The following is a 19,127-nucleotide window of genomic DNA, read 5'->3' on the forward strand; positions in this document are numbered from 1 at the left end:
GTCTATCATGCTACGACACGGCAAATCAAGGTTTCAAGGCTTCCTCAGTGGAAAATATTATCAAAACTATAATTCTCGTTAGTTCATTAACTTTCAGTTGCGAGGAGCGTACAATTTCAGTACTCTAAAAAATCGTCTTTTACTACTCGACTCGAATCATTACAATTAATACTCGATTCAGATTCGAGTACTCGAATCATTGTGCTCAGCCCTAGTCGCAATTAATGAAAGAAAGGAAAGACGGGTAGTGGGTATTGATATTGGTCTGCTGCACAGTGCACGGCGACGCTCGGTACGCGACTGTTATTAGTGGTTGGTTTTGTGGTATTCATGGTGGTTTTCAAATACAATGGTCATTTATGCCAGGCCGAAATTCGTTATTATGATACCGTATCTAACGTCTTGTAACACGGCCCGCTGTTAGGCTCGCGACTGTATTGCGCAAGCGCAGCTTCTACCAGACTACTACACGACATCCGCCCTACTTTTAGACAGGTTATATTTTCAAAGTTAGTCTGGCATGTGGAACACCTCGTGCAGACTATGAAAAAGGATTTATATATGTAGGTAATGGGTATCGGTGAGCCTATCAGGACTCCGGTCGAAAACTGGCTAATGGCTATCCAATCCATCAAACTTTTGGCTATTTTGTTCGAGTCCGTGTTGTGCGCTAAGACCCAAAGCTGATTTGTCGAGTTGTATACACCAACTAGAATGAGGCCTCGCGTCCGGTATGATTGAGTATGAGGGGCGTTGATCTCTATTACGTCAATATTCAACATTAGCAACAGCTTATCACCAATCCCGTTCTCAATCTCAATGTGCACATGACTGGCTATCCAATCCATCAATCTGTTGGCTATTTCATTCGAGTCAGTGTTATGTGAGATGTCCAAAAGCTTACATATCGTGTTGTATACGCCGATTATAAGTATCGTCCGTTACGATTATGAGTATGGAGTGCATTGATTTCAATTCCGTCAACATTCAACATTAGCTAAGCTCATCATCACCAATCCAGGAGAGAGGCGAAAAATCGACTCGAAGGAGACGTGATGACGTACAAAGAATGGGAGCGGAAATCACCGTATTACTCAATCGAAGTATTAGCCAATGGAATGCAATCTAGTCACGTATCGATGATCAGCGACCATAGTGCGCATGCGTACCGCTTTTCATTTTTTTTCTCTCTCACAAAGCCTGTTCTCGCTTTCGCCGCGAATTACGCCTCACGCCGACCGTCGATTATTCTTGTGAGAGCCCTGCATTTGGGTGGTGAAACGTATGCTTTATGTCGTTCAAGTGTATTATACTCTTGCTCTATTCTAAAACACTGATATAGCTGATGTTAAGTTTCGTACGATCAACACACTTCCCCTACGAGGAGATCAGATCCGGTAGTATTATTAGAACGCCGTAAAATTGTGACACTAGCCCGCCGCGATTCTAGGTGGGGACCCTACACCATGTGGGACGTAGATAGGCACGAACTTGCCAACCAGCAGTCAAGATCAAAACTTTATAACCTTATTATCAGTGAAGGAATTCTCGTTTCAGCGGAAAGGTAATATTCGCGATATAGTTGTGTTGTTTCGGGCGTTGGTGCGAGCATCCATTTTTGTACGTATGCCATGTCCGATCGATAAACCGTCACGAGACAACCTTTTTTCTTTTAGCGACTCCCTGGCCAATGAGAGCGCGCGCGTCGCGTGACGTAATCTCCTAGCCAGCTTTCTTTGTTCGATTAACGCGTCACAAACGCGCAGTAATCTGCAGTGCAACGATTTGGTATTTTAACTAGTCTGCTGCTCGATGGCGATTGCGAACCTTCGACCGTCCTCGTTTTAGATAAGGTTTATGACAAAACATAACAAGATAAACGACGGGATCAATCATATAACATGAGGACTGCTATGTAGCCATTGGAAGAAAGTTGTGGAGTATTGATATCTGAGCCCAGATCTGTCTTGTTGGCGGGTGACTGTTCATTTGTTGTGTTGTACTGGCTCTTGGTAATTATTGCATTCGATGGATAAGTAGTAGTATAAAGTTAGTTGATCGCCGTTAAACCTCGAAGTTCCAGTAACTGTGGTGAGGCTGGTAATTGCGGCTCGTTGCGTTGAATACACGTAAATATTGGTCCGACTACCAACCATTTTACGAAGCTCTCACCCCGACAGAAACAAGAATATTGATAACAAGCGTGACTTGACGACAGTAAGTCGCTACGTGCCAAACGTTCATGCATATTGCTGTCATCTTCGGCTTGGTTGCGCCGCGCGTGACTCAGTTTGATGCGTAGGGGCCTTGGCCATGTTGTGCCAGTTCAATTGCTTGGAGCTATATTGTTGACGACTCGTGGGGATAGAGCTACTTGGGCGTACCTGTACATTCATTGCGTCGGCCATCTTGTGCCTCAGAACTCAAAAATTAACATTCCCGTGGTTGGCACGTCTTCGAACGGGTGATGTCGTATCAAATTACGTCGGACATGTCTGTGCTGTAGCAAAGAGCGATTCATTGGCTCGAATCGTGTATGTAACAGTTGAATTCACGGTCCACGGCCGAACATTTCCGGCAATTGAAGTTGTTCCTGAGGATTGACGGACTGTTAGTTTGATAGCCGCTGGCACTTCTTGGTTCTCAACTGCAGCCGGTGGAACCAATGGACGTTATCAATCGTGTTAGCCTTCTGTGTGTGACGTTGACGTTCTGCCGTTGCGATTCATGGTAATCCTGGTATACTCTCTCGGTTATTCGGTAGTTACGCAACCTAACCGATCCCGTTGTATAGAACCGATGCGCGCGCATGTCACGTCTCCCGACGTAGCTAACTGTAATTTGATATCAAAACGGAACGGCATCGTGATTCGTTGCTCTCCGTGGCTTCGCCTTCAAATCAGCCACCCAAGCAATAAATAACTGCCTTTGCTGTGTTCATGGCCTATAACCGCGAATTGAATGTGGACGTGATTGATAATGAAATACCTTTGTGTACTTGTAGCTGTTACATTTACTAAACAACATTCGACTCTGACGTCCGAGTACGAACAGAACCTACGATATATAAATGATGATAAATTGACAGAGCAAGCACTGTACGCACGGTATCACGCTTAGTGGGAATAGTAACACTCAACACGCCTTGATCAAATAACTATTCCTCCAGAATTTATCTGCCCCTACTGAACATTCCAAGGTGTATGTTATTCAAAATTAGTCGCCATTTCAAGATGCTCGGGTGAATGTAAAATCCAAGTAGTAACTGTTGTAAAGTGCGTTGCAATTACAATGCAAATGTGTAGGACATTAACATCCTGATTCTGTTCGGGAATTAGCACGAGATGCAGAGTATTGGAACGTTGTGATATTGATTTGATATTTTACTGTAATTTATGACTAATTTTCCAAGCAGATGCAAAACTATTAGACCATGTGTTGCGAAATAATATGAAATATATACTCCTCAATAGCCTATGGTACCTATGAAGTTGATATGGTCCACTCAATCACTGTTCACTCGCATTTCAATGTTGCTGTGATGATAAACACCAGTTGTCAGCTAATCTCAGAACAGATTTCCTGGTAATACTAAGGACTCGCGGTTGAACGAATTCATAACCGTTCGATTCTGTGGATTACCTCTTGAGCTGGACTTTGACATTTTGGCGGTCTAGTGTTATTAGCATAATATTACTAATTTTAAGCTGAAAGTTATCAAAACATTTCATGATTATGCAACTCAAAACACGAAGACTTTGACCAGATGCCTGAGCAATTGATACACAAATGTCCTTAGCACATTGAGCCCAATTCACAATGTTGTACAGTCCTGTATTTCAAGTCAAGGTAATTGGTCTATGAAAAAATTACTGCCCTGAGCATGGCTAGTGAGCCCTATGCAGACACAGTCAGTAACAAAGTACTTCTGTTTTGGAACACTCAAGTAGGTTTAATTTGTTTACACTACTTGAATAAATACTTTCTAGACAACTTCAACGAGTTTCAAAGCGCAACTACTTTTTGAATAGTATATTCATATTGAAATGAACCCGAATATTTTCGGCTGGTAATCGTCAGCAACTAGACTTGTGTTCCATACCTCCAAGAAGCGCTTCTAACTACTTTTTGCATTCCATATCTCGTCAAGTAGAAAGCAGTGTTAGTATATATTCAGATCTCTTCACTGGTGCAACTGTCAAAGCAACGTCATAAGCCCTGTTTCACAGTAAGAGACTATTCTACTCCATCAAACTACTTGAGTATTTTTGAGACCTCAGCTTATACAAGTAGTTTTTGACATGTCCTAAATTTGCTACTTTTTTAAATATAATTTAAAGGTGTTATTACTACTTGCTCGCTTACTTGATTATCTTCAGTGAATACTTTGAAGACCTGTTTATATCAGGAGTTCTGAACCTGGTGGTTACGACTATTCTAATCCATAAAACTACTTGAGTAGTTTTCAGACCTTATCTTCTACTACAAGTAGTTTGTGGCATGTCTTAAAACTTCTACTTGTAAGAATATCTGCTTACAGGCCTACTTGAGTATTGTCAATGACTACTTTCCACACCTCTGTGTATATGTTCTTAATTAAATGGTAAATTATCTGGAAATTATGTCACACCTCAACTACTTAGACATGCCAATCTCCAGGGTTAAAAGTTATGATGAGAAATCCGTTTATACTACCTGTCACCAACACATGCTAAATGCATGCTGTTGTGACTTGTGATGATTATTGCAATTTTGAATTATTATCATTAAAAGGTGTGTTGTCACTAGGGTTAGGCTGAATCGAGTACCACTCATTATGATGTTACAACAGTATGAATGATATGGAAAGTTGCCTTTTATGCGACCACAAAGAATATAATGCCACCTCAACATCACAATAAATATCACTTGGTATTTTTTGAACACACCTATCTCATTGTTCTTTGTGAGAATGTTGTGGTTTGGTTGATCACGACTCTGCAGATAAGTCATTACCACAAACGTGCTTAGATTTGTACTACATGTTTCGTATGCTACGATACGACCAATCGCGGTTTAAAGTGTAAAATAGTATTGAAACCATAATTCTCGTTGATAAATTAACTCGTAGTAGCAAGGAGCATATAATCTTCTCTCACTACTCGACTTCCATCATTAGAATTAAAGTTCGTTCATATTCAAGTACTGGAATAATTGTGCAAAACCCTATCTCTAATTGGTTACATGTACCTTGTTTCTCAAATATTTGGTGCCTCGCCTTGACACCATATTGCCTTCTCACAACACTCCTCCAACAACACATAATCGTAAAGTTCCCAATTATGCATAACAGCTGCCTAGCAAATCCATCTCATTATGCGAGTAAATCTGTGATGCTTGGAATAGTTCACATGCACCCGACCATGTCTGATACAATGGCTACGAACGAGTCTATCCCTGACGAGATGTTGGAAGATGGAGAGATTGATGATGATGATGATGATATCGTCACAGAAGAAACAGAAGTCATCGAAGAGACGGTGACAGAAGTAGCGACTCAAAACGAGTCAGATCCAGTTGATTCCAATCATGATCACGTCACAAAGTCTGTAATCCAAACAAATGAAGTTGAGGAAGATGAAGGGTCCGCTGGAGAAGACCGTAGGAAGTCTCACAAGAGGCACCAGAGAAAACGTAAAAGGCACAGGGACTCAAAAGAAAAGGATCTGAAAGCCGAGAAAAAAGAGAGGCGACGTAACAAGCGAAAGGTAATGAAAAAACGCATTGAGAACCCAATTGCACACACACGTTTTCACACCTTATCACATCCACACCCTGTTGTAGACGGGTGGTCAGTAATGAAGTAGGCCTACTTCTACAAGTAGTTTTTGCCCACTTGCATTACTTCCTCAAATGGTTAGGTTTTAGATTAATTCTACTTCTACTTGACAGTTATCGCTTTCCTTGGCAAACATAGGCCTAGAATACTTAATTTTTTGTTTACTTGCATATCGCTACGTATTGAGTAGAAATTTACGATGTTACATGTAATACTCAAGTAGATTTTTCCCACTTGCACTACTTCAAGTGGTTATGTTTTGGAGTACTTCTACTTGCCAGTTATCAGTTTTCAAGGCAGTACTAGGCCTAGAATGCTAACTTTTACCACATGGAAATTTATTCTCGAGTACCATCGGCAACACTTTGGTTTTTACCTGGGTTGTAATGACTTGAGTCATGACTTGACTTGAGTCGTGATTCTTTGGTGACTCGAGTCATTTTGTGTATTGACTCGGACCAAATCATGACTCGGTGGTGATTTGAAAAAGACTCGGTGGTGATTTGAAAAAGACTCGACTTGACTCGAGTCAAAACTATAATAGTGAGATTGACTTGTGACTCGGAACCTTGTGACTTGATTACAACCCTGGTTTTCACAAATCACATTCGTGTCCCAGAATCGCGAACAAATACCAAAGGTACATCACAAGTCCAGACCCCTACTTAATTATGATGTGACTCGCTTTGGTTGGCATCTGTGACACAACCATTTCTCTTATAAATTTTTATGTCAACCGCTCAAACTATGACCACCACCATCCCTGGCTAGATTCCTAGAGGTTCTCAGTGGCAAATCGAGCAATCTGTTTCTAGAATACGAGTCATACGAGTGTTTGCTGCTAGGCCTTGAACGAATTATTTGAAGTGTCTTGGATTACAGCCAATGACTACCAGTTATTAGAAATTACTTGAATCCCTGCCGGTGCCGGTTAACTCATTTTCCTTGCATCAGATTTCTGCTCCTAAATATTGAATCAGGTGAAATGATTTTATCGGATAATAAATGATAAGTTTGTGATAAAGACATCTGGTCGTTCGATTCAATGGGAAATGCGTTCAGTCATTCATTGGAATCATCCCCTTCTTAGTTTTTACCTCAAAATTTGAAAATGAGCGTGATAAATGATATGCCGTCTACTTTTTACTTTGCAAAATTGATATGTAAATATTCATTTGAAGTTACAACTTGAGTAAGTAGTGCGATTAATTCAAACCCACACAAGTAGCCTAATGCAATAAACCTTCGAGTAGTCATAACTCACTTGAGTAGTCGAGAAAGCAGTATGAAAAAGCATATGTCTCACTATCACTGTCTTACTGATAATATTGCCAAAATCATGATAATATTTTCAACGCAATAAATTATATCGTTTACAGTTGCAAGCGTACGACGAAGGCTCTGAGAGCCACGAGCACGGCGATTCGCTGAGTCCACACAGCAAACGAAGGAAGAAGCGAAAAAAGCACTCCAGAGAACGCAGAGACAGTACCACCCCCGACAGCGACAATTCGTCCGAGAAATATTCGCAATCATACTACGGTGCAAACAACGGTTATTCGACCGAATACGGTGCTAACGGTTCAATGTACACATCCTCCAAGTCGGCGTATCGCAATAGCGCCGAACATTATTATCAAACCTCCGAGCAAACTTACTCCAAGAAGGAGGTCAAAGACTACAAAGACTATGGCGAAAATTCCGATAGCGACTTTGAGGCGCAGTTGGCCGAGTATCAAAACTATAAAACGCACGGCGATTCGTATTCAAAGGAACCCAAACAGAATGACAGAAACGGGAAAACGGTAAGAGTGAATCTCAGTATTGTTATGCGCTATTCTGAATCTCTACTAGTCGCTGACATTTACCCCTGACGAGTGTCAGCCGAATATATATAAGGGCTTATTTATATATGAATATATTATTCGATGATTGTCATAGATTAGTTTGCCGTCGGATTTGAACTGACTCTTTTGCTTCCGTGTTTAGCACAGCGCCGGCGGAGAAATGTACGAGGAATTCATGGAATACGAGGAGAATCCCAAGCGAGTTTGCAAATTCTTTCTCGAAGGCAAATGTCTCAAGGTATGACAAAGGCTTGTCTTAACTATTTTTCTGGAATCCTGCGCAAGGTCAACTGACCCTAGCTTTTTGTATTCAATGAACCATCTATTATAGCTGTCTGAAATCGTATTTCTTTCATAAGGGAAACGAGTGCTCCTTTAGCCATGATCAGGCTGCGCGCAAAGCAAAATCGAAAAAACGGGAAATCTGCAAATACTATCTGGCCGGACATTGTCATCACGGCGACCAGTGTTCATATATGCATGATATCCTTTTCAAAAGTCGTACTCTTTTTGTAGTAATGTAATGCACAGTTTTGTACACCCGGTAGAGCTGCATCTACGTTTACTTGCGTTAAGAGATATTTCCTTAATTCGCTACTCGTCATCACGCGACTATCCGTGCAAATACTTCCACACCGGTGTTACCTGCTACGCGGGCGAGAACTGTCGATTTTCGCACGAACCAGCTACTGACGAGACGCAGGATATCGTCGACAACGTGAGTTGAATTTTATGATTTGAGAATTCACTGTGATATTATAAACAAGTCTGCACGAAATTTCACTGTATCTTCCCCTTCGCCAATCGTAGATTGGAAGTTCGGAACCTCCTGGGTGCACTTTGATTTTGTCTGAGACCATACCTATGACTCTCAAAAAGGAGAAGTGGTCGAATTCAACCAATTCATACCGGTTGTTCGAACTGTGAGGGCAATGAACGGGCTAGCATAACTGGTTACCATCAATTTTTTGTAGCAGAACTGAGAAGAGAATCCAAGAGTAGGCTATCAAGCTCAAAGTCGAGTATTCGAGTACCACCTATGCCCTATATTGAAGTCGCAACAGTAATAATTACTTACAAAGTTCAAATATGTATCTTTTTTGTGGGCACAACTGAAATAATTTGACTTGTATTGTTCGAATATGTATCTTTATTGCGGCCTCAAGTGAAATGATGCAAGTTACGCATCATTGAAGATAATTTTGTTATTTTGGACCATGACTATTTCGTAGCATTTTCGTAGTATTTTGTGACTATTACGAGGGTCGATTTCTACTTGACGGTAATTGTGACTTTGACTCCAATACAGCCGAGCGTATGACGGTATTTTTCCCCGATTTAGCAGGGTTGTAATGACTCGAGTCACGATTTTCGGATGACTCGACTCGAGTCATTTTCTCAAAATACGGAAATGACTCGACTCGACTCGAGTCATTGCGCACGACTCGAAGCAAGTCATTGACTCGAGATTCAGACGGCCAAGACCGACATTTCATTGTAATTTCGAAGCCAACACATTATTGGGATTTCGTTTGTTGGTACTGGTGCTTGAAAGTGCGCCCAGAAACTGCTAAAAGTGAGCAAAATTGATATATTATAAATGCGAAGCATTCAATATCACCAAACAGAGTTAAAAAAGTGGGTTTAGGACAGTGGTTCTCAACCGGGGGTCCGCGAAGCAATTTCAGGGGGTCCGCGAGACCTCTAAATTTTTAAAATGGTTCATAACGTAATTTTTATTTTATTTTTTAATCTGAGAATGCATGAGGCAGTTTCGCACCACAACTGCTAAAAACTCATGACTCATATCATCATCATAATCGTCTGACATGAACTATCCTAGTGTGGAAATTCATTTTCATTGCCAATTTTCCAATAACCTGCTGATACAAACATATTGCTGTTTAGAGACGTTTTGTTGATGTTTGTGGAAAAAATAAAATAAAAATGTGGAGATAGTAACGTCAATCAGGGTGACTTCGTAATGTCTGCGAAACCTTCTCGATTTGAAGTTGTCAGTCTCGTAAAATTAGAGAACAGTCGTTTGAAATAAAATATTTCGAAGTATTTCCCTAATTTGTCCCAATGCAGGGATTGAAGCGTCGCCACGAAATCCATTTTATCCTGTGATATACATAACCACTATTTAAGCAGCTTCTTGGAGGTACAGAACTTCAATATACAATTGAATAGTATATTCATATTAAAATGAACCCGAATATTTTTGGCTGACACTCGTCATAAATCGGACAATGATATACCTGCTCTTAAAGCTCGGCTATCAGATTTGGCGCATATTTATTGCGGATGCCCTATCGACAATGCTCATTTTTTTAAGAACAAGCAGTGTTTTGTTGCTATCAAAGCATTACGCCCCAACCCTGAAATTCATATCACCAGTTATATTAGTATGCAGCTTCGTCTTGTTAATGTCCAATTGTTCATGGTTGTCCAATTGTTCATGGTCGAAAATGTTTGCTGGTAAATATATATGTAAACCCGAACAGAAAAAGTCGTTTCGTGACAGTCTTTCTCAGGTTGGAAAACTTGGATCCATTCTTTGGCGCAGAAAATTTGTCTATATTTTTTTATTAGGATTTCACTTTGATGGTAGAAACTGTCTGCGGGTCGATCAAAATGCCGTCGCGAGGCGACTCCGGACCGCGGTCCGCATGTTGCCTGTCCCTGCGCTAGATGCTGGACGTGATATGTTCATAAAATATATGTTTCTTCATTTTGGTGCCATAAATGATTGCGATCACGCCAAAAGTATCGTCGGAAGCGTTATGCGTTAATATTGCATTACCCTCCATCTATCTTTGCGGAAATGGTTTTCGGCATTCGTTCATATCAAAACGAAGACGCGGATTTTCAAGACACGACCACGTACTTCAAGAAATACAGCAGCAAAACTTGCTTTGAAATAATAAAAGTCTACCAATCTACATAAATAGTATGATGTTATTTAAAGAAAAATCATCATTTTGCTGTTTATCACAAGCCTACAATTCATATTTGCACGAGACAGATGAAGGTTGCTCCATAATAGAGCTAAAACTTGAGGGGGTCCGCGAGGGTCCGTGACGGTCAAAAGGGGTCCGCGAAGCCAAAAAGGTTGAGAACCACTGGTTTAGGAAGACTTTACCTGGAATCTGAGCAGTCAACACAATGACTTGGACTCGGACTCGAGTCATATTACCATGATTCGGACTCGATCCTCTGTTCGCTGACTTGGACTCGGACTTGACTCGGTGGGAATTGAAAATGACTCGACTTGACTCGAGTCAAAAATATAAAAGTGAGATTGACTTGTGACTCGGAGCCTTGAGACTTGGTTACAACCCTGCGATTTAGCATCGGAAATAGACACTAATTCTGTTGGCTCTCTTTAATAGTTTATTTGTGTTCCTTCAGTTCAAAGACGTTTTGGCAAGCGTCGACGACTCGTGGGAGATCAGCGAACTCGCCAAGCTCGGCATCACAGTAAAAGCCAAACCTCCGCCCGGAGTCGGGCTCTTACCCACGCCCGACATCTTACCGTCGAACGAGGCCGAAACGTTACCTGCGCCGTCAGTCGGGACTGTGATTCCCTCCATATTTGACATCAGCGTAGCCCCTTCCGCGGCATTTCAAAAACGGATCAACGAAAAGTAAGTGTTGCCTTGCCATGTCGGATGGTGTTTGATTGGAGTATTGAAGTAGGTTCGACTAGACTGCTTTCACTTCTGCGTAGCATATATTCGGCGTAACTACATACCACATGAATATTTGACTTTACTCTACTTCAGTAGCAATGATAACTACAACAACCACCTCTGGGCCTTGGGTTGGCATACTAAAATAATCCATCTCTTACTACACCAACCATCCAATTTGCCTTAATGAGATCTAGCTCCACCAGTGTACAGGTTGTTGTTGTTGTTGTCATAATACCAGCGTGTAACTGATGTTTAGATTGTCTCCTACGGGTGCAGGCATTGTTGATTCAGTAGCTGTAGTGTTTTTGTGCACAAATTGTGGATGCTTCGTGAGATTACACAGATCAGTTGTAGCGCAGAGTCAGCGACATTACTTGAGGCGTTAATTTCAGCACTGAAAGAAGACTAGAGGAGATAGACACGGCTCATATCCTTCTGCATTTGAGGTGTGTATATTTGTGTCGAATTATCATGTTTTTGTGTAGTAGCCAGCTGCTGTATTGAGGATAGCCTCATGAATGAGACATAGCCTGAAAATAGGTTAATCTGTGTGAAAACTACCTCTACTGTGTTTTATTTATGGTATCGATTGCATGGAGGTTAGTGTTGAGTGATTGTTAATTCTGTCTTAGTGAAATATGCACATGGTACCATATGAAATTTCGGGATATGAAGCTACGGACTGAAATCGCCAGTTGCGGAATGAGATACCTTTGTAGTGAAGTTTTATAAAGCGGAAAGTCAGAGAGAGAGAGTATTAGTCAACTACAAGTTGCAGGAATAATATATATGGCGGACCGTATTTGGTAGATTGTGACTTCCGTGCGGCACATCACGAAGCAGTACACATGAAACAGACCTTTTGACTTATTTTTTTCAAGTAAGCAGGCTTACACTTGAGAAAATTCTGCAACCCTAAACATACCGCTATTCGATCAGTCGTACTCGGTCGCACTTGCTTAAAATGTGAGCATTGAGCATCCCTGGTCTAGACTGTGGGCATGTTTTGCTCAGTAAATCACAACCCTTTTGGCATTGGGATTCTTCAGAAAATCTTCCACGCTATCTTAAATGTGGTGCCCAGGTTATTGGAACCTGAGATCCCAGCTGCGTCCGGCTGAATTTGCCGACAATAATGTTTGTGATATTTTTTCAGCACTGTTGCGTCTCTCTCCCTGAATGAGATGAAAGGCAGCGAATCAAGCGACGCGAGCACGAGCCAACTGCCGCCACTGCCCTTCCCGAGCCCGGCGGGACTCAATCCAATCAACAACGGAGCCGGTCTGCTGCCGACGCCCAACACCTTGCCAATCAATCTCAATCAGGAAGGCGACGGTTATTATCACAGTTTCCTCGGAGAGCAGCGTAACAAAGACACCAAATTGAGTTCGGAAGGTGAAAATTTATTCCTAGTAACGATTCGGGTTAAAAACTTTAAATCACTTAGAGGTTGCTCTCGGGAGCGGAATATTATAAAAATTCTGAAAAAAGACGAAAAGATCACCGACTTTACCTAATATTGAATTAATTATGGTCCGTCGGTCATGCTTGCCGTACAGAACTTCCTTTTGTGAAATTTTATCAAAATTTCAAAAAGACCATGAATATCGAAAGACGCATCCATAAATACTCAGCTTTCCTGTGACATTTAAATAGAGCGAAACAATTTGAAATATCTTGCGACCTCATAAGTTCCACACATTGACACATATATGAACAATGTTCACTCAGCACTTACATTGGAATTGATAACTATCTATGATATTCATTAATATATGTGAGTAGGTGACACTGCACTGCCCTACTTATTTTATCGTATCTAAAGTCTGGGATGGACCGCCACTGGGGGGTTAATCTTACATCAAATATACAAATACTAAAATTATCAATTGGTGTATTTAAAAAATTTCAAGTATGCATCACTAACTATGTGCATTACGTTGTTGCCTTCCCTTCTGCAGACGACCAACACGATGATGTCATCAAAACTGGCGAGGAATTCATTCGGACAGATCATTCAACGACGGAGGATGAACAGGGCGACGGTAGGCTATGCTACGATCACTTAAATTTGTGTGACACCTTGGCAAGAGTGAACGCATGTTCTATGGGGACGATAGCTGAGACTGCTGGTCTCATTCTTGTAATTTTGTGGTGTTTTCTGTGAGGGAGATACTCCTGTGTATGTGAAGGATTCCGATTTCCAAATATGGATTGCATAATGTCTATTTGTCATTTAATGTTAGCACATGTACCCTAACGATTGTAGAGACCGATGTAAAATCATACCGTAAACACGATTCCGATGTGATAATTCCAATTATGTGGTTCTTCCGTGTAAAGCGAAACCGCTGCGCAAAAGTCAAACTCACATAGAGGTCAACCGTGTACACGCGAGTAGTTGCGTAACATTTTCTGACTAGACTGCGATACTTTGACGCTTCTACGCGTAAATTCGCGCACTCACCTGATTTCGTGTCTATTCAGAGCCCCCGCTGAAGATTCCGGATTTCCTACCCGCCACGCAAAAGGCGCTGTTCATGAGAATCCACGGCAAGAAAGTGGCCGCCAACCCGGATAAGGACTCCTCTCAAAAGAGTGCCAAAAGTACGTTTCAGATGCGATACACAATTTTTTCATATCCGTCGTGTGTCAGATGCAGATAGTTTCACGCTAGCATTTCTGAAGTGAGAGGGATGCTGTAAAAGTATTTTTAAGTGCCATTGAAATATTGGTATAGTTTACGAAATGCGCAATCCACAGGCCCGTTAAAATTTGTCATCATGGCCTGAACACCCTGCCACTGTTGGAGAATGGCTGCTCGGCTACTGCTATCATGATAGCAGATTTTCCGAACAGTTTCTTTCCAAAATAGATTAGAATTAGAATTCCTGAATTCACAAAAACACGACACACAAAAATACAGCAAAAGTCACTTTCAGTTCATATCAAATCAGGGCCCATTCTCATCTGCAGCAAATGTAGGCCTATGTAGCTTACGCCTTGTTTCGCACAACACAGTGCTCCTGTAGCATTTAAAGTAGGAATTAGATGTGAATAGATGATAGAAAGCATTCACAAATTAGATTACCAGCATTTCGCTCTTATTAGACCAGTGGTTCTCAACCTGGGAGTAGTTGCCCTATTTTGGGGGATAATCCAAATTGTCGTTTTATATATACTTATAACGCTACACTAAAGTATTTTCAAACGTAAATATGAATGTAGGCTAACATATATTGTTGCGCATGCTGACAAATTGAAAGACAACAAGGGGCATCTAGGTTTAGCTTTACGCCTATAACCTAGTAACAATATCGTAGAAATATAGTTGTTAGTATTGCAAATTGTAGTGGTGGTCTAGTCTAGTCAGTAAAATGAAGTCTGAAAACATCAAAATGACTTCGAAGAAACGAGGGGAAGATTTTGGAACCTTTTGAGTTCGCCTTCAAAATGAACCAATCTTTGTCGTTATGGCATTGAACTTTCTGACTGAATTTCCTTCAACTTATTGCCGTGAAGTTGGATTTTCTGCAATTATCAAAACGAAATAAGTTTGCGATTGAATATTACATGAGAAATGATGTCTATTATCCTCCCCTTTGTCTAGATTTGACCACTGGATAACACGAAAGCAGCATCAGCCTTCGCATTGACTTGATATTTAAAACAGGCATTTCAGTGCACATTATGAGGTCATCTTTGCGCTGTTTTACAATTAACTGAGTACAAGCTGTTATTTGTTATTTTTTTTGAAGAGGCGTAATTGCATCCTGTCATTTTCTTCTTGGGGGTAACGATGTGAAAAAGGTTAAAAACCATTGTATTAGACACTGCTATAATCTGGTTAATTTTACCTGGAATTCCACCTAATACGGAAATATTTCCTCTAACAGGGGAAGATCATGACTCCTGGACGTACTCTAGCGACGAGGACGAAAAGCAAAACGCGCCCGATCCGGGAATAATCAAAATGGACGTGGAAAGTCACGCTCCGCCGGCCCCAACGTCGCAAGCCTCGGCAATGGAGTCGCTCCTGAAAATGATCAGCAAGGGCGGCAATACAAATCTGGACGCCAAACTTCTTTCGAAAGTGGCCAGCGTTATCAACATTCCCACCGGGAATACGATGAATTCCCGTAAGTATTTAAACGCAAATCCCGGCGGTTTATTGACCTTGGACATTGCAGAATAGGTGTTTGAAACTCGAGCATAAATACCCTACCGTATGTGATTCATCTTATGCGATTCATGCTATCTCGAGTACTGCCTGTTAGCCTACGGATGCACTTCTACTAGAATAGCATTTTAATCAAGATTACCTACTTTTCGTAACTTCGATTTTGAAAAGTGCAAAAAGTAGTTTTGATACGTGAAATTGTCTACGAACCGCGTGAAATCACACCAATTTGTTGTCCCATTAGTCGTTTACGTTGGTCACGAAGACCACATCTTGCAATTTTCAACTGGGCACTTCTGACTCACTGCTGAAAGTATATGAATATATACGGTAGTAGAAATTTATGTTGTTCTACTGGGTGGTGTCATTGAAATATTTTGTCAGCCAGTTCTGTTACAAAAGTGAAGTTTGTCAGAGACAGTTCTGCAGAACCGGCCGAATCTCATCGCTGCTGCTTTTACTTGAGTAGCCATTTTGTCTACTTTGACCACCTTCAAACATCTGTCACAGTAATATTTTCCACGAACTCACTCAACGTAATTTTTCACATTCTCAGACAACGACCACTACAGCCCCAAGTCCGGGGTCACGTCCTACAACCCTGCCCAGAGCAAGGCGTCTCCGCGCCGGCCCAGCGCGGCGCAGCGTGAACGGAAAGACAGCGGCTCGACCAGCTCGAGCCCGTCCAACGTGACTAAGCACCAAAAACCGTTAAGACGGCGTTTGTCCACACAGGAACTCACAAAAGAACCGGCCGTTATTCCTTTAGTAGCAAAACAATCAGGCACTCAATCGGTACATTCAGCCCACCCAGACCCGAGAATGACTCTCAGCAGACTTATTGGCATAAAGCCGTCCCGGTTCACAGCAAACGTGCCACGTTTCAGCAAAGACTTGATCCTGCCCGGGTCATCCCAGCTTCTAAACGTGAAAGTCACGTTGACCAACGACGACGCGAAAACACCCAAACGTGACCCGCGCCTGGCCCGGCAAAAAGACCCGAGGCTACAGCGCGCGTCGGACCCCCGCCTCAAAATGCGGGCGGCCTCCAAACCTACAAACTCTAGTGCCCCGGCATTGTCTGAGGCTAAACCTGCGTCTGTCCCGGCAAAACCGTCGGCCCTATTGACTAAGTCTGCGTCCAGCATTCCCAGCCTGCCCGAGCTGGATTTGAACCTGGCGTACGTGCAACAGCGGTCCAAAGAGAACGGAGACAGCCGTGGCGGATACGCCCCGAAAACTACGTCAGCCCCGACGTACTCGTTGCCCGCCTTGAAACTGCCAAAGCTTGTGAAGGCGCCCAACGTGGCCAGTTCGCCAGTGCGGGACGAAGTGGCGGCCGTGGCTGAGCCGACTATGCCGAAGATAGCTCCATATGACCCGCGGTACATGTCGTCGGGTCCAGCTGCCGCTTCAGGTACACTTGAATTCATGATTTTTCTTGACTTTGAATAATAATGATATTCATATTGAAATATGCCTAAATGTTTTCGGCTAGCCCTCAGGGTTAATCGTCGATTACTAGTAGACCGTCCAACCAATGTTCTTTCTAATTCTCCACTAGTTGCTGACGGTTATTCTTGAAACCCAAAATATTCGGGTTTATTTCAATATGAATATGTTATTCAAACACTATCCTTGTAGCTGCGTATAAGCTGTTATATAAAGTCGAATAATTTATTGGTATTGAAATGAACCCGAATATTTTTGGCTGACACTCGTCAGGTGTAATCGTCAGCAACTAGTAGAGAATTTGAAATAAAACTTATTGAACCATTGATGCGCAATGCTCTTTTCGATCGCTGACGATTACCACGTGACGATTGTTGGCCAAAAGCATTTGGGTTTGTATCAATATCAATATGTTTTTTGCTTCTTTGAAAATGTAGAGGTACTTCCAAAGATGTCATCACTCTTAGGATTGTTCCGAGTAAGATGGTCTTCAGTACTGCTTGATTAGTTCATGATGAATACCATAGCAGTCCACCTATTCAACTGAAATACTAGATTGTTACTGTGTCTGTGGTGTAGTTAGATTTTGAATAAATGTGGTTAATGTGAATAAATGTGGTTAATGTGGGATGTATGTTTGAAATCACTACCACTAATTAGAAGTTCTTCTTAGTATACGTCGCATTTTGATAATATGCAATAACCTAGCATTCCGAAAAGGTGCCTACCGTTTAATACTGCACCTGGCAAGTGATGTGTCATTAAAAATCTGGCATCGCCGTAATGCAATTCAAAGGCAGTCAGGTCCCTGCCTATAGCAGTTTTATTATTCATTATCATAAATTACGAATTTGAAGAGCTTCTTGGAGGTACAGAACTTCAATATACAGTTGAAAAGTGTATTCATATTGAAATTAACCCGAATATTTTCGGCTGGCGCTCATCAGGGTAATCGTCAGCATGATTGTTGATATATAATGTTCTTTCCAATTCTCTACTAGTTGCTGACGGTTATCCCTGACGAGTGTCAGCCGAAAATATTTGTGTTCATTTCAATGTGAATACACTTTTCAATATATGGCTTTAATGACTGATGATTTGACCCTTGTCTCCTGTCTTCAGATCCCACAGAGTTGCCAATCACCACAGCGCCGTACGACCCGCGTGTCTTATCCGCCCAGTCAAATTTGAGCTCTGGCGGCGAAGTGAAGAAAAGAACGATACAGTTGCCAAAGCTGACCCCCGCGCCTTTGTACAAGCCAACCGACAATTTCGCAACCCACGACCGCCCCGAAGGCGACCAGGGCGATTTTTAGCTCGTGCCAAAAGCGCTGTCAATATCTTTTCTCCTCTCTGTCATTTTCTATCGCTTCTTCTAAAGAACTACATGTTAAGTGCAGTTTCATATTCCGATTCTGAAATTACATTTTGCAGAAAAACACGGTCAAAATATACACATTTTCTCTGAGTATCTGTGGTGGGTGTGGTTCAGCCTGAGAGTACTGCCTGACTGACAGAAAGGACAGGAGGGGTAAACGTTCACCTGGACTAGGGGTTGCAAACCCATGGCCCGCTGGGTAATTTTCGAAATTAGGTAAACAATTGGGTATATTATATAAAAAAAATACATCAAAACTTTGGGATGTTGATTCAATTCGATTTACTGCTAAAAATTTCATCATTTCAATACACCACGAGAGTGCGATACAATGAAAGATAGGATGTCTGGAAAAAAATTCGACGCAATGGCTTAGCCAGGGATAGCGAAAGGGATGAGCATGCCCCCCTCCCCACATTTTCATAAATCTCTGCGCATTGACGTAAAGTAAAAAACATTTTGCGGCCCATTGATTTAACTTGATTTTTTTTTCGCGCTTGGCCTGGCGATGATGTAGCCTACCTCTAGACTTCTTTTCTTTAGTAACCGTTCCGAAAGATAGGCCATGGTTCAATATCTATATGGAATTGAGTTAACGCTATTCGCAATTATGTGAGAACGGAATATTCCCGGTATCACTTGAGGCCGGTAAGATGCTTCGGTGTAGCCCGCTGGTACTGACCAATGCAACTAAATATATTATTGACCAATCCACTAACTTTGAAAAAATTTCGCGCTTGGCGCGGAAATAGAG

General features: G+C 41.8%; 1 protein-coding gene and 2 long non-coding RNA genes across 4 annotated transcripts; 1 reads left to right on the top strand and 2 right to left on the bottom strand.

The window, feature by feature from the left end:
• Nucleotides 1–1,062: 1,062 nt before the first annotated feature.
• Nucleotides 1,063–18,464, top strand: LOC145449494 (uncharacterized). Of its 2 annotated transcripts, XM_080327872.1 has the most exons (13): nt 1,063–5,747; nt 7,198–7,623; nt 7,808–7,903; nt 8,025–8,153; nt 8,279–8,383; nt 11,080–11,315; nt 11,756–11,809; nt 12,520–12,758; nt 13,325–13,408; nt 13,851–13,970; nt 15,260–15,502; nt 16,100–16,960; nt 18,118–18,464. In XM_080327872.1, exons 1-13 carry the CDS (start codon nt 5,322–5,324, stop codon nt 18,309–18,311), a joined length of 3,213 nt encoding a protein of 1,070 aa, XP_080183998.1. In that variant the 5' UTR covers nt 1,063–5,321; the 3' UTR covers nt 18,312–18,464. The 2 variants fall into 2 exon arrangements, with proteins under 2 accessions (XP_080183998.1, XP_080183999.1); XM_080327873.1 differs by lacking the exon at nt 11,756–11,809 and having other exon boundaries at nt 1,067–5,747.
• LOC145449497 (uncharacterized) lies at nt 5,614–6,089 on the bottom strand. The gene is made up of 2 exons (XR_013918278.1): nt 5,984–6,089; nt 5,614–5,914 (listed from the first exon to the last, which is right to left on the bottom strand). It is a non-coding gene; the product is annotated as an uncharacterized LOC145449497 (long non-coding RNA).
• On the bottom strand, nt 7,966–8,383 carry LOC145449496 (uncharacterized). The gene is made up of 2 exons (XR_013918277.1): nt 8,279–8,383; nt 7,966–8,153 (listed from the first exon to the last, which is right to left on the bottom strand). It is a non-coding gene; the product is annotated as an uncharacterized LOC145449496 (long non-coding RNA).
• Nucleotides 18,465–19,127: the final 663 nt, after the last annotated feature.

The sequence above is a fragment of the Botryllus schlosseri genome, chromosome 11 (genome assembly GCF_051294905.1).
Source record: "Botryllus schlosseri isolate E-star chromosome 11, Bs_hap1, whole genome shotgun sequence".
Lineage (NCBI taxonomy): Eukaryota > Metazoa > Chordata > Ascidiacea > Stolidobranchia > Styelidae > Botryllus > Botryllus schlosseri.